This window comes from Cajanus cajan, chromosome 6 (genome assembly GCF_000230855.2).
Source record: "Cajanus cajan strain Asha chromosome 6, NIPB_CcT2T_4, whole genome shotgun sequence".
In the NCBI taxonomy this organism is placed as follows: domain Eukaryota; kingdom Viridiplantae; phylum Streptophyta; class Magnoliopsida; order Fabales; family Fabaceae; genus Cajanus; species Cajanus cajan.
This window is the reverse complement of record NC_138522.1, coordinates 2,104,050-2,119,589: the sequence shown is the minus strand read 5'-3', so window position 1 is coordinate 2,119,589 and position 15,540 is coordinate 2,104,050. Positions and strand designations below refer to the sequence as shown.

At 35.9% G+C, this 15,540-nt stretch overlaps 2 protein-coding genes across 2 annotated transcripts; both read left to right on the top strand.

Annotated features, from left to right (window-relative positions):
* Window positions 1-266: 266 nt before the first annotated feature.
* On the top strand, window positions 267-5,038 carry LOC109795685 (uncharacterized). The gene is made up of 3 exons (XM_020355180.3): window positions 267-681; window positions 1,228-2,788; window positions 3,052-5,038. The coding sequence occupies exons 1-3, from the start codon at window positions 354-356 to the stop codon at window positions 4,256-4,258; spliced, it is 3,096 nt and encodes a 1,031-aa protein (XP_020210769.2). The 5' UTR covers window positions 267-353; the 3' UTR covers window positions 4,259-5,038.
* A 5,680-nt stretch (window positions 5,039-10,718) lies between these two features.
* On the top strand, window positions 10,719-15,151 carry LOC109796744 (uncharacterized). Its single transcript, XM_020356519.3, has 3 exons — window positions 10,719-11,092; window positions 11,742-13,347; window positions 13,616-15,151. Exons 1-3 carry the CDS (start codon window positions 10,789-10,791, stop codon window positions 14,814-14,816), a joined length of 3,111 nt encoding a protein of 1,036 aa, XP_020212108.2. The 5' UTR covers window positions 10,719-10,788; the 3' UTR covers window positions 14,817-15,151.
* The last annotated feature ends 389 nt before the right edge of the window (window positions 15,152-15,540 follow it).

The window sequence follows — 15,540 nt, the reverse complement described above, 5'->3', positions numbered from 1 at the left end:
CAATATCGAATATCAATTTTATAATATGATTCGAATATATAAGTCATTCTATCTAGTAACTTAATTATTTATTTTATTACATAAATATCTAAATCATAATTATTTAATTATAATAAAACTTAGAAACTAAAATAACATTTAACTAATTAGAATTTCATTTATAATAATAAAGTTATACTAAAATGAGTGACTAATTACGATTTAATTTTTAATTTTGTTAAATTGAAACCCTAAACCCTAAACCCTTTTATTCCGAAACCCAAATCTGAAGGGTTTTTAGTTTCAGTACTCTCTTTACCTGCAGAGTGCAGAGTGCAGAGTGCAGAGTGCAGAGTGGTGAATCGAAGCGAGCAATGAGGTTCCTTCTCCGCAGGCACCTCTGGCATTTCTCAGCGTCCCCAGCTCGCACGCTTCTGCTTCGGCTCCGAGCGTGCGAGCTGTCATCTTCTCCTGACTGCTCCCGAAACGTGAGGGTTTCGGTGTGGTGGGATTTCAAGAACTGCGACGTTCCCGCCGGCGTAGACCCATCGAAGGTTGCCCCCGCAATCACCAAGGCCCTTAGGGCCAACGGGATCAAAGGCCCGCTTCACATTACCGCTTTCGGCGATGTTCTCATGCTCTCCAAGCCCAACCGGGACGCACTCGCTAACACCGGCATTCAATTCACCCACGTTCCTAAAGGTTTTCCTTCTAAACCCTTCCCTTACTCGCTCCTTTTAATTGCACCACTCATTTCCCTTTTTTTTAAGACCTTATACTGGGTCTTTTCCATTGCCTCATTCAAATTTGCTGGTGTCGAAGCTTAGGGTAATCTGTTTTTAAAATGGTGGAGGGTGGTGCAAGGAGCAGGCTAGAGTGTAGAATTGAAAGGCTGAAGATAAGTTTTTATTTGAAAGGTTATAAATAAAAGTAGTTTTCTAAATGTGTTTGGCAATTAGGACTCAGGAATAAGATCAAAGCTATTGCCTTCTTTTGTGTGCCTGGTAATAAAATTTGTTGCATGGCTTGATTATTTGGTTATTTGTTGCATGGCTTGATAATTGCTAGAGTAATAAAATTTCATCAATTTATAATCTTAAAATGGATGTGCAGCTCGACAATCACTGTAAATGTTTTACAGTTCATGAACTATTATTTATGCCTCGTATAGCTCTAGGGCTTTCTACTATGGTCATTCATCTACTTTTTAGCTTTTTGAATCATAATATTTGAAGTACTTTATTACAGGTGGAAAGAATAGTGGCAACATTCTTGTTGAAATCATGTTTTGGGTATCCCAAAATCCTCCACCTGCACATCTATTTCTGATATCTGGTGATAGAAGTTTTGCCTGCATATTACACTGGTTAAGAATGAATAATTACAATATCTTGCTTGCTAGTCCAAAGAAGGCTTCTGGTGTTCTCTTTAGTGCAGCAACTATAATGTGGCAATGGTCTTCATTGCTTAAGGGAGAAAACCTTTCTGGAAAACATTTCAACCATCCTCCTGATGGTCCATTTGGTTCTTGGTATGGAAACTTTAAGGTGCCACTTGAAAACCCATTCCTCGCTGCTGAGCCATCTACATCTTTACAGAATGTGGAGATCAATGAACCTTCCTTAGACTTAAAGTCAGGTGCAGTTTCAAAGTCACTTGTACGGCAAGTTAAGCATATATTGAGTTCACATCCAAAAGGGATCTCCATTACAGATCTTCGTGCAGAGTTGGCAAAGTGTGATGAGCATTTGGATAAAAGTTTATATGGATTTAGAAGCTTTTCACGTTTTCTATTATCAATTCCACACATACAGCTCCAGCCTTTAGGGAGTGGTAATTTTCGAGTATTTTTGCTTGCATCAGAGTCCCCTGAACCTTTTGACAGCAGTGTTGTCCCATTAACATCATCTTCTGTTAAGAATGAGGAGAGAGGGGGATATGCGGATGGTACTCCCTCAAATGCCACTTTCCGTGCAAGGAGTATGAATGATGATTCAAAATCATTCCAACCAGTCCCTTCGCAAGGCAAAACCATTGGAGAATATGTGGATGGTAAATCATCATTTCCTTCATCGGTTGAAAGACATGAATTTCAGCCTCAAAATGAGTTGCAGAAATATTCTCTGGCTAGTGAGAAGGTTGCGGATGTGGCTGACGCACAAATACCTAAGATTCAACCGCCATCCAAGGAAAACAAATTTTCCAAAACTAAGATTGGTTCCTTAAAAACTAGATCTAAAAAGTCATCTGGCAATGACAATTTTAAGTCTGAGGATGCAAGTCATAAAATTGTAGAAAAACATACCACTTCAGGTAATCACTGTGCTGGAAATGATCACACAACAGTGGAACACAATGGTATTGCAAATTATGACTTGGGAAATTTTAAAGCAAAGAACAAATGTGAGAATCCAACTAAGGCTGATGAAGTTTGTTGCAGCCCATATTCGTCACCAGTTGATAAGAATCTGTCTGAAGAAAGAGTTGACGGAATTGCTGAAACTTATAACAAAAGACCAACATTCTTTAGATGGATTAGAAGTTGGTGGCCATTTTGGAGAAGCAACGCAAAGTTTGATGATTTGGATGCTCATCAGAACAAGGTAGTTAGTCATTTGGAGGATTCTAAGTTATCTGAAATGGACCAGACTGTTAGTCATTTTGAAGAACCCAAGGTATCAGAACCAGACCAGAATGTTATTCATTCTGGGAAGCCTGAGTTGTTTTCTAGTGTCTCCTTTTGGAATGATTTGGAATCTTTTATTTTCACGCCCAAAGGATCACTTATTGTTTCCCAGTCAAAAAGCAGGTTAGTGTGCATGATAGGCTTGTACAGATCTTTAAAAAGAATTCCCTTCTGCTATGGATATTGATAACCAACTTTTGACGTTTGTTTATTCCTTGTTCTAATCTGAACCACAGCTACCAAAGAAAGGAAAACAATGGAACAAATTAATTCTATAATAAAATTTCTGCTGAAAATTGTGTGATCCTATTGTTATTTTATAATGAATTGATGATTGTTTTGGAAGTGTAACTTCATAACATTCTGCTACATGTTACTTGAATCAGGGGGGATATGGCACATAAATTACAAAATGATGGACCCCTCGTTCTTAGATCTCTCACTCGAAAAGATATCATTCAATTGGTGGAATTGTTAACAGCAGAGAAAAAGTGGTTGGTGGAGATCTCCTCTGAAGCATTTCCCTTTAGGTTAACTCAATCAGTTCAGAAGAACTCATTGATGGATCAATCCCATGGTGCAAATGGCTTGAGATCTGTCTTTCTGAGCAAACTGTCACAGTCCAAGTTGCAAAAGTCATTTGAACATGATGTGGAGAAACACAATCAGAGTATTCCACATACTAGAGTTTCCACAACTGCCTCCGAAATAAAGTATACTGAGAGGTCTAGAAATGATATATTAGAAGATTGTCAGAAACTTGTAAATGAGATATTGAGGGAACACCCAAAGGGATATCGTATCAGTTCTTTTCCAAGACTGTTTGTTGATAGGTATGGTTATCATCTTAATTTACAGAAGCTTGGTTATAAAAAGTTAGCAACCTTACTACTGATAATGCCAGATGTTAAAGTAGATTCCACTTATATTTTTCCTTCTAGTCCTGCTGTTAGTGCTTCTGATGGGGAAACTTCTATCCTCAAAACTGAAAATTTTAAAGAAACTTCTGTTCACGCAGTCTCAAATTCAGATGGTGAATTATCTGATTCACCACCAAAAGATGATAACATGGAATCTCCATGGCAGGAATTAGATCGTGCTTCTGTCAACAATTCCCACCAGAGTAATATGGAGTCAAAATTAAGTCAGAAAGTCAAAAAACAGAATACATCAAAGGTTCCTGTTTATGAACCTATTGTCTCAGATTATGAGTTTTCTGAATCTGAAGGAGATTGCTCTTATTTAATTCGACCTGAAAAGCAAGGAAATCCAAAATGTGATGAACAAGACAGTTCTTTCTGGCAAGCTCTGGATTTGTGGCACAGCAGTAAGGAAAGAGAGAATAGTGTCACGAAGTTGGACAATTATGGTGACTCGAGGAATACTTTGGCGGATATTTTAAATTCATCCACCGAGTCTATCCAGGGTACCCTTTCCATAGACCCTGCAGGGAATTATAGGCAAAAATCTCAGAAGAACTATTCATTTGTTGCTGACCCAGGACTGTTACCTGAGAAAGACAGACTGGTTGATGGGATATTAAATGGCCTCAACTCCCTCAAGAAAGCAGATAAGTCAAAAATGCAAAACTGAGGAGTTCCTTGTGTGAACTTTACCTAGGTCCTGGTCTCCTAGAATCCCATTAATCTGGGATTCTCATCATTCATGGTTACATGGATAGGAACTGTACAACTAGATTTGATTAGTGCTTCATAACGATGAATTGCAGTTTCGTCTGTTAACAGCCTGGTCTGGTTTGCTTATTGCAATACCATTGTTGGGTCTCAGGTTCTAGATATGACATACCCTGAAGGTCCAAACTCTTCATCCAAACCAACAAAAGAAAAATGAATTACAGTTTCAGGTGGCCATGATACTGGCATTTAAATTGAGGATGATTCAGTTGGTTCCAGGTTGCAGTTATGGAAATTCTCTGTTTAAATATTCATTTATGATATAACTACTGGAACTGTTGAATATTGGTTTTTTACGTGCTGTCTTGATATCTGATCATACATAGTATGTCAATGGGTCATAAGACTTTCAAAGGAGCATGAGCCGTACGAGACGGTATCTGCTTAATTCATTCAAGGGCCTGTATCCTCTTGTTTTCTTTCCTCCTTTTTCTGGTCAACGGGCAATTCCGCTACCATTTTGTCAGGTAAGGAATTTAAGATGACTCGCAATTCTTAATTCTTTTTTTAGTTAAAGTTTTATTTGCAACTATTGATAATTCAATTATTTGTATTTTGTAGTTTAAAGTATCCCGTTTAACTTTTAACTTTTAAAATCTTGTAGAAATCATCTAATGAGAATGTTGTACTACTTTTTTAAATTAGTCAATTTGAATAATAATGTTTGTATGATATGGCATAGCGGTGACTCTTTTTTTCGGTGGATTTGGATTCTCTATTGTAAAATGCACTTTGCTAGAACGTAGAGTTATAATTATTAATTGAATGAAAAATTACCTATTGAGAATGCAATACAACATTATAATTTTGCGCTACTTCTCACTAATCACTATAGAGCACCAGAACAATTTTATTTGTTTTCGATTAAATGGTTATATGTCACATGTCTACATTAAAATTTAACTGTTAACTCATATCAAATTGTCAAAAGGATCAGAATTTAATATTTTAAAATTAAGCGACTAAATATATCTTTTAAAATAAAAGGATCATAATTGCATATTAAAAAAAATTGAAGAATCAAAAAGGACAATTTAACCAAAAGCATTTTAAATGAGATTGTGGTAAACGTTGAAAAGATAAGAGGGTTATGTGCAATTTCATGTAACTTTATGGAGTATTGATATAATTTACATTATTTCATTTTAAAATGAATCGAGTTTTAAAGACTCTCTGACCCTAGTTCGGACTAAATAAGTTAGATTGGTATTGATAATCGAATTAAATCAGGTTAAATATATTATGATATGATCTTTATTGAGCTCAATATTGGGTTGTGTATTTTGAAATCAAATTAAACTAGTCTGATTTGAGCACTTTATTTTTTCTTGAAATATTTATTCTACTTTTCAATATGTTAATATATACTAATAATAAATCTATGCTAATAATACAAAGAATAATCTTATTTGGTTTTCAGATTCTTCTTATTTATTTTACTCTCAATAACTGTACATATACTCAAATTATTACACATGATCTATCATGTGCTGACACAAATTGTAACGACCCGGCTGGTCACTACACACTACACAGTACACCTGAAAACCGGACAGAAAGGAACAAGTGTATATATATAGTGTCTAGAATATACATATGTACATGGCCCAAGTCTGACTAGATTCAAATGTACAAAATACATCAATCGCTACTACACCTAGTAGCTAAAACACCAAAACATCCACAAGAATCAAGCTCTATCTGCCAGCTGCAGACCTGCCATAAGCCACCAACCTATCCCTGCTCTGCTCCCATACGTAGTATGATCATCGCAGTCCAAACCACATGGAAACAACAAGGGTGAGCTAGTGAAAAGAAACAACATACAAATATATAAATTTAAGAATAGTAAACAGCTACCGCTATCCGAACATCAATTAGCAATAACAACCGTAAACAACAGTACACATCGATAAATAGTAGTAAGCACACAATGCGTCGTCACGCATATTAGCTCGGAGATCTCCTACCACAGCTTAGCCTTACGGCCTACGACAGCTCCTATCAGCACGGAGCACAGCACCGACTTAGTGGCTATAACAGCACCGACTTAGCGGCTATAACAGCACCACAATAGTGGCTAACAGCACCGACATAGCGGCTATAACAGCACCACAATAGTGGCTAAACACAACATACCGCTCAGCAATAAACAGCACAGCAAAATAGCTCACAACACAACACAACACCAAAATCAGCATACAGCACAGCTAAGTAGTATTCAACACAGCTTACTACTCACAACTCGGCTCATCATTCTAGAGCACAACCATATTATAAGTCAGCATTTATAATCATCAATAACAGCCCAGCTCAGCATAACGAGATACATCTATTACAGCTTAACATCATTTTTCAGCATTTACATCTAGTCAGCACAACATATTTATCAATTACATCTCAACTCAGCAATTACGGCATAATTCAACAACTATCAGCATATAATTCAGCTCAACTCAAACAATAAAGTTTAGCATTAGCATCACATATCACAACTCAGTGTTACATCATTAACAACATACCGCACAACACAACTTTTCATCACACGGCATTGGCAACATTAATCAGCATAAACAACATTCAGCACAGCTCAGCTTAATAGTACAGCCTATCCTCTTACAACACTTCTAAGCATCTTACAACAATATACACCTAACACAGCTCAACATCCTCAAACAGCAATTTCAGCTAGTCATCACATCATATTCATCAATTTCGGCTTAGTTCAGCATAAAACAATATTATCAGCAATTCAACATATAATTTCACATCCTCATATGCGCCCGGCGCACTCATGGTCGCGCCTGGCGTGGCACAACCAGAGGGCTCCAGGGGCCAGCGCGCCCGGCGCAAGCGTGCCTGCGCCCGGCGAGACTTAGTCAGAGAGTCCAAAGCTCTCTCGCGTCTGGCGCAATACCCGATTACGCCCAACGCAGGCCAGGCAGAGACCTCCCTTGGTCTCGCGCCCAACGCAAACCAAATTGCGCCCAGCGCACTCGAGGCAGAGACTCCCAAGGAGTCTCACGCCCAGCGCGACAAGGGTCGCGCTCAGCGCAGCACATCAATATCATCATTCACTAACAGCTTAAAACAACATAATCAACACCTAATACGACCCAACCATCTTGTTTACAACTCATCTATCTTGTCAAATTACTCACCCAAACAACAAGAATACACCTAAGCACCTAAAACAACTTTTAACTTAACCAAATCACTAAATGTGAAATGGCAACCATCACAGTAAACAGCGCATCAGGAGTTATACTACTCCTATCATGCTCATCCTTATCTCATATGAAAGATAATCAAATTTCCTACAACTCTCATGAAGATACCAAGTCTTAATTCCTTCATCTACCATGTTAAAAATGATAAAAACCGCAACAGCTATAAACAAAGCTAGCAGCTCGACCCCTCTTCACTAAAACAGCCATATCTAGAGTTCTAAAACTCCTTTTTGAGTGATTCCAGCTCCATTGGAAAGCTAACATCCAAGGCTACAACTTTCATGAAGACTGCAAAGTCAAATTCTGAAAAACCAATGCGCGCCCGGCGCCTTAAAATCGCGCCCGGCGAAATTCTCAACCAGAGACCTACAAAGGTCTATTGCGCCCGGCTCGGTTCTCCCCGAGCCCGGCGCGATTCACCCAGAAATTACCCATTTCAAGTCGCGCCCAGCGCGAATAACTGCGCCCGGCGTGAATTCAAACGGAAACCCCTACCTGCTTCGAAGATTTCATCAAAACCTGCGAAAAATCACATACCAAGCACATGCAAACCCAGCAAAGTGTCCCATTTTCAACCAGAAGCTCAAAAATCATGCCTTTTCGCACATGCATCCATAAATCAAATAAAAACCAAGAATTTTCTCAAAATCCCAAAGTCCCCAAAACTCAATATTTCACCCAATCAGCCAAGAATCCGACAATCTTTAACAACCCAATGAGTTCTCAAACCCATTTCAACCAAAACGCAGCAAGAAAACTAACTTCCCTTACCTCGGTGAAGAAATCCGAGCTTCCGGGAAGGAGAAAGGAGAAAACGAACGGAGAAAATGATGAACGGAGGAGGAAGAGTCCGCGCTTCAGCTTCATTCCCACACCTTCACACAACTCCTACGTCCACCAAGATAAGAGAATGAACAAGTCAAAGTGAGTGGGAGAGAAAGAATGAGAGGAAGAAGGAAGGCTGTAAGTGATATGTTGAAAGGGAGAGAAGAGAAAGACTGAAGGTCTCACACAAATAATATAAAATTTTGTCTTATGTTTCTTATCACGCAAGTTCGATATTTCTTTCACTATAAAATCCTACTTTGGGTGGTCAGAACCTAAGGAGACTTTGATGTCATAGACTCATGTGAATTTTTTTTTTTTTGTGGATTCCTATTGGTTCTCGATTTAACAAATAAAAGCTTAAGTTAAATTAGATACTTCTCAATTTTAATTAACCACTAAATAAATAGTTATGTCATTTTCTATCTATCATTTTACTCATAAAAAAAGTATTGCATGTGACTTTAAAAATAAGCTACTTATTAACAAATTATTATAAGAAAAATATTATTCTTTTCTTTTAAAGTAAATATGGATTACTTTTTTTTTTTGTATTTAAAAAAAAATCATAAATGTATGTATGAATTGAAGGTTTATTTTTTTAAAATTGTTTTCATTTTCTAAAAGGAAATTTACTAGTAAATATTTAATGATTTGATTTTACTTGAGGTTCATCGAATTTGACAGAATTAATTATTATTTTTATAAATCTAATTTAAATTAAATATGTTTAGTCTATAAAATGATAGTTTAAATTTTAGTTCCTATATAAGAAACTTTTGTTTTTCAACATTTTAAAGCTTAAAAATCATTATTTTAGTCTTTATAAAAAAAAATATTTTTGTTCATTATAAAATATTTTTGTTTAATTTTTATTTTTATTTTCAATTTTAAAATCACTAATTTTGATCTTTAACATTCATTTAAAAATAGATAAATGATATTTGTTTTAGATATATTAAAAAGATGAATTCTTGGATGATTGGGTATAATTAGTAGTGTATCGTGATCCAGTTTTTTTTTTTTTTTTTTTTCTTGAATCTAGCCCCGATGAATTCGTCTTCACCTACAACTTGGACATGGTCACCAACCCCATGAGAAGCCTCACTGGGAAAGTGGAACTCAACGTGGTTAGTTACGGGGACGTCGTGAACATCTCCATCGGACAAATTAACACCACCATCAATAGGGTTATATACACTGATAAGCACCTTGCGATCTATATAAGGTAGATAAGGTGCTTCTTCCTGAAAACCTTTTTTGCTACTAAGAAGATGATAGCTGCAATGCAGCTGATGCAGCGAAGGCGCCTAAGGAGTCGATGTCGTTGGAGGATTCCTCGGAGTCGTCACAATGACAATGACTTTGGCCATTGCCTCATACATAAATGACAGAGGGAAGAAAAAAGAGTTAATCACCTACCGGTATAATTTTTTTTTATATAATAACTAATTATATCTTTTAATTGTGCTATGTCACTGTAAATACATTTATTTTTAATCGTGACATGACATAATTAAAAGATGAGTTAATCATTCATACACTGTCAGTGTAAAGTTTTTTATATTGACAACCAATCATATTTTTTAAATTATTTTATTTTATTTTTATTTCATTAAATGAGCAACTGATATAGTACTATTAAAAAATATGATTGGTTGTCAGTGTAAAAAAAATTTACACTAGCAGTACATAAGTGATTAACTCTTAAAAGATATAATTGGTTACTAGTGTAAAAAAATTTTACACTAACAATATATAGATGATTAACTCAAGAAAAAAAGGTAAAAGAAGGAAATGTATTCAATAAAAAGGGTACAACATTAAAGCTAACAGAACTTGTAAATCTCACGGTCCAAATTGACAAAAAAACTTGGTCAAAAATATTAATTTTAATTTTAAAAGTGTAAAAAAATAATAATTTTTTTTTACAAGAAATAAAATCAACATTTACTTATTTTACAATAATTAAAAACATGTCTTTCTTAAATTTTCTCAAAGTTATTTATTATATTAAAATTTAATTACTTATACATTGTCAATATAAATTTTTTTTACACTATCAACTAATTATATTCTTTAATTATGTTATGTCATTGTTAAAAATAAATATGTTTATAATAATATGATACAATTAAATATATAATTAATTGTTAATGTATAAATGATTAACTCATATATTAATATATCGATCGATTCATAATTTTTAATTTCTTTAATTGTAAGATAAATTAATGTGGCAAGCTGAACTAAAAAAAAATAACAATACTCTCCAAACATTTTCAATTTTTACTTTTCTTAGAAAAGCGTTGGATATTTGGTTCATCGAAAATGAGGGAGGGTTGTAGTTTGTCCTAAACCCTTCCATCTGGCGATGAGGCTCGTTCTCCGAAAGAAGCAGTTATTGGCGCTCGGTGTTGGGGTTCAGGCGCGGCAGTGGTCATCATGTTACAGTGAATCGCGAAATGTGAAGGTTTCGGTGTGGTGGGATTTCGAGAACTGCCAGGTGCCGATGGGGATGGATGCCATGGATGTGGCCCCAGCAATCACCAAGGCTGTCAGAGCCCATGGGATTAAGGGACCTCTTCGAATCAATGCTTTCGGCGATGTTCTGCAATTGTCCAGACCCAACCAGCTCGCACTTGCTCACACCGGCATTCATTTCACCCATATTCCTGGTTCTCTCTAGTCTCTACTCTTTCACCCTTTATTTTACTTAAATCTACAATTATTATTTACCTTTTTTTAATTTACTTCCAACCAAAGGTTAGAGATAAGTGCCGGAGAGACTAAAGATATGCCCATAACAAGTGCCAGTAATTCTCACCTTTGTAAAGTTGAGTTTCACTCATAAACCTTCTTAAGATACTATTGGAGCAAATTAGAGCCTAACTTAATGAACATTGATTGTTGTTGGCCTTGTCAGACCACTTATTATGAGACTGTGTTAAAGTTCTTACATCAAATAGAGATATCACTATAGTATATATAAATGAGGAATAATTTTTTTTAAAGTTGAGTTGGACTCTTAATTCACTTTCTGAAAAATAAGTAAAATTAGTTTTTTAACTGCCTCTATCCTAAAATCTAAAGAGTAAGGTGAAATATATTCGCTTCTGTGTGTCTGTCTGGTTGCAGTTTTGAATTATTGTTTTCGTTTGTTGTAGTTGTAGGGCTTGATTCACATATTCTGGTGAAAATTCGTTAATCAGAAAATCATTTTAAGTGTTTGTGATCCGTAGTCCATATGGCTTCGTACTTCTATGTTTCATTCATATACATCTTTAGCTTTTCAAATTTTATTATCTTTTAAGTATTTTGTTGCAGGTGGAAAGAACAGCGCCGATAGGTTTCTTCTTGTTGATCTTATGGATTGGGTTACTCAAAATCCTCCGCCTGCACATCTCTTTCTGATATCTGGTGATGGAGACTTTGCAGGAATGTTACACCGTTTAAGAATGAGTAATTACAATATATTGCTTGCTAGATCGGAGAATGCTCCTGAAGTTCTATGCAGTGCAGCAACTATAATATGGCAATGGTCTTTATTATTAAAGGGGGAATATCTTTCTGGAAAACATTTTAACCATCCTCCTGATGGTTTACTTGGTTCTTGGTATGGAAATTATAAGGTGGCTCTTGAAAAACCGTTCTCAGCTGATGAGCAGTCCACATCTTCACAAAAAGTGGAAATATATGAACATTCCTTAGATTTACACAATGATACAAAAGAAGTTGAAAGACAGATTTGGCATATATTGAGATCACATCCAGAAGGTATGTCAATTGTAGATCTTCGTGCAGAATTGAAGAAACGTAAGGTGTCTTTCAGTAGAAGCTTTTGTGGACATAAAACATTTTCTCGCTTACTATTATCAATGCCACATGTAAAACTCAAGAATTTACGTGAAGGTAAATTTCATGTATGTCTGGTCCCCACAGAATCCCCAGGAACTGCTGTAGAATCAGTATTATCTGCTATTCGGATTGATGAGAAGGGATCTACAGCAACTCCAAAGCTAAATGGTGAGGATAAAAATAAGATTAGAGAAGCATATGAGACACCGTTAACTGCCTCATCTCATGAAAGGAGTATGGATGAGGATTCTAATTCATTCCAACTGGTCACTTCACAAGTCAAACACATGGGAGAATATGTAGATGCTAAATCATCACTTTCATTGGTTGAAAGAAGTGCACCTCAGCCTCCAAATGAGTTGCAGAAATCTTCTGTGTGTAGTGGGAAGGTTGTAGATATGACTACTGAACAACTGTCAAATATTCAATCACAACTCAAGGACAACCAAGTTCCCAAAACTAAGCCAGATTTCTTAAAAGTCAGTTCTAAAAACTCATCTGATGATGACGTTATTGGGCCTGAAGATGCAAGTCATAAAGTTCAGGTAAAATACATGACTTCAAGGAATCATTCTGCTGGAAATAATCAGATAGCAGTGGAAGACATTAGTACTGCAAATTATGAGTCTGGAATTTTTAGTGCAACGAATGAATATGAGAACCCAACTAGAAAGGAGGTTGATGAAGTTTGTCACAGCCCATATTCTTTAACAGTTGATGACTCTCTGGATGATAAAAAACCTGTTGGAAGTGATGAAACTTATCAGAAAGGTCCAACATTCTTTGACAGGATCAGAAGCTTGTGGCAATTTTGGAAAGGCAATGCAAAATCTGGTGATTCAAGTGCTCAACAGAACAAGGTGGTTAGTCATTTTGAGGATTCTTACTCATCTGAACAAGACCAGACAGTCCAGAGTGTTGGTGATTTTGAAGAATCCAAGTTATCAGAACTGGAACAGAATGTCATTTGTTCTCGAAAGCCTGAGTTGTTTTCTAGTGGTTCCTTTTGGAATGACATGGAATCTTTTATTTTCACGCTCAAAGGATTATTTATTGTTTCCCAGTCAAAAAACAGGTAAGTGTGCACACTAATTTTGTACAAATCTTTTAAAAACTCACCTATTTTGATGAATAATAACCAACTTTTACCTCTACATGTTCATTATTTCCTTGTTCTAATCCGAGCATCAACTGCCAAAGATAGGAAAACAGTGCAACAAATTAATTATATCACAGTTTCTGTTGAAAGTTGTGTGACCATTTTGATATTTTATGATGATCATTATGTAGCTACTTGTTTAAGAGTTACTTAAAAACATTATTCTACATTTTGTTTGTATCAGGGAGGATATGGCACATAAATTACAAAAGGATGGACCCCTGGTTTTTAGATCTCTCACTGAAAAAGATATCCTTCAATTGGTGGAATCGTTAATATCAGAAAAAAAGTGGTTGGAGGAAAGGCCCTCCCTGATATTTCCTTTTAGGCTAACTCAACCAATTCAGAACTCATTGATGTGCCAATCTCATAGTGCAAATGACTTGTGTTCTCTCTCTCTGAGCAGAGCATCACAGTCCAAGATGGACAAATCATCGGAACATAATGTGGAGAAACACAATCAGAGTATTCCTCATACTAGAGTTTCTACAACTGCAACTGAGACTACATATTCAGAGAGTTTTAGGCATGATATATTAGATGATTGTCAGAAACTTGTGAGTGAGATATTGAGCGAACACCCAGAAGGATATAATTTCAGTTCTTTCCCAAGATTGTTTGTTGATAGGTATGGCTATCATCTTGATTTACAGGAGCTTGGTTACTCAAAGTTGGCATTCTTACTACGGATAATGCCGGAAGTTAAAGTAGAGTCCAGTTATATTTATCCTTCTCTTCCTGCTGTTTGTGCATCTGAAGGAGAAACTTTTAATCTCAAAACTCAAGTAACCAATGATCATGCAGCCTCGAACTCAGATAGTGAATTATCTGGTTCAGCTTCCCAAGTTAATAATATGGAATCTCCATGGGAGGAATTAGGTCCTGTTTCTGTCAACAATTACAACCAGAGTAATCTGGAGTCAAAATTAAGTCAGAAAGCCAAAGAACTGGATACATCAAAGCGTCCTCATTATGAACCCATTGTCTCAGATTATGATTCTTCTGAATCTGAAGGAGACAGCTCTTATTTAAATCACCCAGAAGAGCAAGGAAAGTCAAAATGTAATGGACAAGAAAGTTATCTTTTGCAACGTCAGGAGTTGATGCAAAGCAACAAGGAAGGAAATAATAGTGTTAAGAAGTCAGACATGGTTGACGTTTCGGGCATTTTTCTGGCTGATCTTTTTGATTCATCCACCGAGTCAACAGAGGGTACCCTTTCGAAAGAGAAACCAAGATCTCATAGGGGTACTCTTTCCAAAGAGATGCCGAAATCTCAAAAGAACTATTCATTTGTTGCTGACCCTGTCATGCCGAACAAGGAAAGGATGATTCATGGGATATTAGATGACTTAAAAAAAGATGAGTCAAAGATGCAACAATGAGGAGTTTCTGGTCTCACAATTCCATAAAATTTGGGATTCTCATCACTCAACTCAACAGTTAGACTATGAGACGGTGGGAGTGGGACGATTCTTTATATCAGAGAATTATTGCAGTTTTAGCTGGCCATGGTTTTTTATATCAACGAGATGGTCAGAATTGTTTTAGTTATTATTTGCATCCGATGTTGAGTCTTTTAGATGTAGTCTGAAATTTCTTGTTTCATTTTTAAATTTCAACATATAGAAAATAACTTATTATAATATTACAATATTAATGAGAATGCTATACTACATATTTAAAGAAGGGAAAGTTAAATAATAATGCGTCAGGTTTATGGCAAAGTGGAGCATATTATAGTCTTGGAAAAATTGCAAATGGTCAGGCAAATTTGCCTCATTATCTAAAACATGTAAACCACAGGGTGGCGTTTTGATGTTTCACTTAATTTTGGGTTTCTCTTTTTGTTTAGGGTTACATACAATTGAACAACAAAAGCAGTAACTTTTTTTTTTGAAAAGCTACGTTAGAAATCATGGGAAGTGTGTTACTACATTTTCCAGTAAATTTCTAGAAAATATTTCAAACTCTTAATATAGGAAGGCACACTTTCCTTCAAAGGAAGAGAGGCAGTTTATAAGAGGGGAGGCAAGCCAAAAATAGACCTTTTATTAAGAAGCATGAAAAATGTTTACAATACTCAATTAATGCAGAACATTCTATTAT

Excerpts from the sequence above, each read along its gene's own strand:
- LOC109795685 (XM_020355180.3), top strand. The coding sequence starts at position 354 with ATGAGGTTCCTTCTCCGCAGGCACCTCTGGCATTTCTCAGCGTCCCCA. Across the intron at positions 682-1,227 it reads ATTCACCCACGTTCCTAAAG|GTGGAAAGAATAGTGGCAAC; the intron begins GTTTTCCTTCTA and ends ACTTTATTACAG. Across the intron at positions 2,789-3,051 it reads GTTTCCCAGTCAAAAAGCAG|GGGGGATATGGCACATAAAT; the intron begins GTTAGTGTGCAT and ends TACTTGAATCAG.
- LOC109796744 (XM_020356519.3), top strand. The coding sequence starts at position 10,789 with ATGAGGCTCGTTCTCCGAAAGAAGCAGTTATTGGCGCTCGGTGTTGGG. Across the intron at positions 11,093-11,741 it reads TCATTTCACCCATATTCCTG|GTGGAAAGAACAGCGCCGAT; the intron begins GTTCTCTCTAGT and ends ATTTTGTTGCAG. Across the intron at positions 13,348-13,615 it reads GTTTCCCAGTCAAAAAACAG|GGAGGATATGGCACATAAAT; the intron begins GTAAGTGTGCAC and ends TGTTTGTATCAG.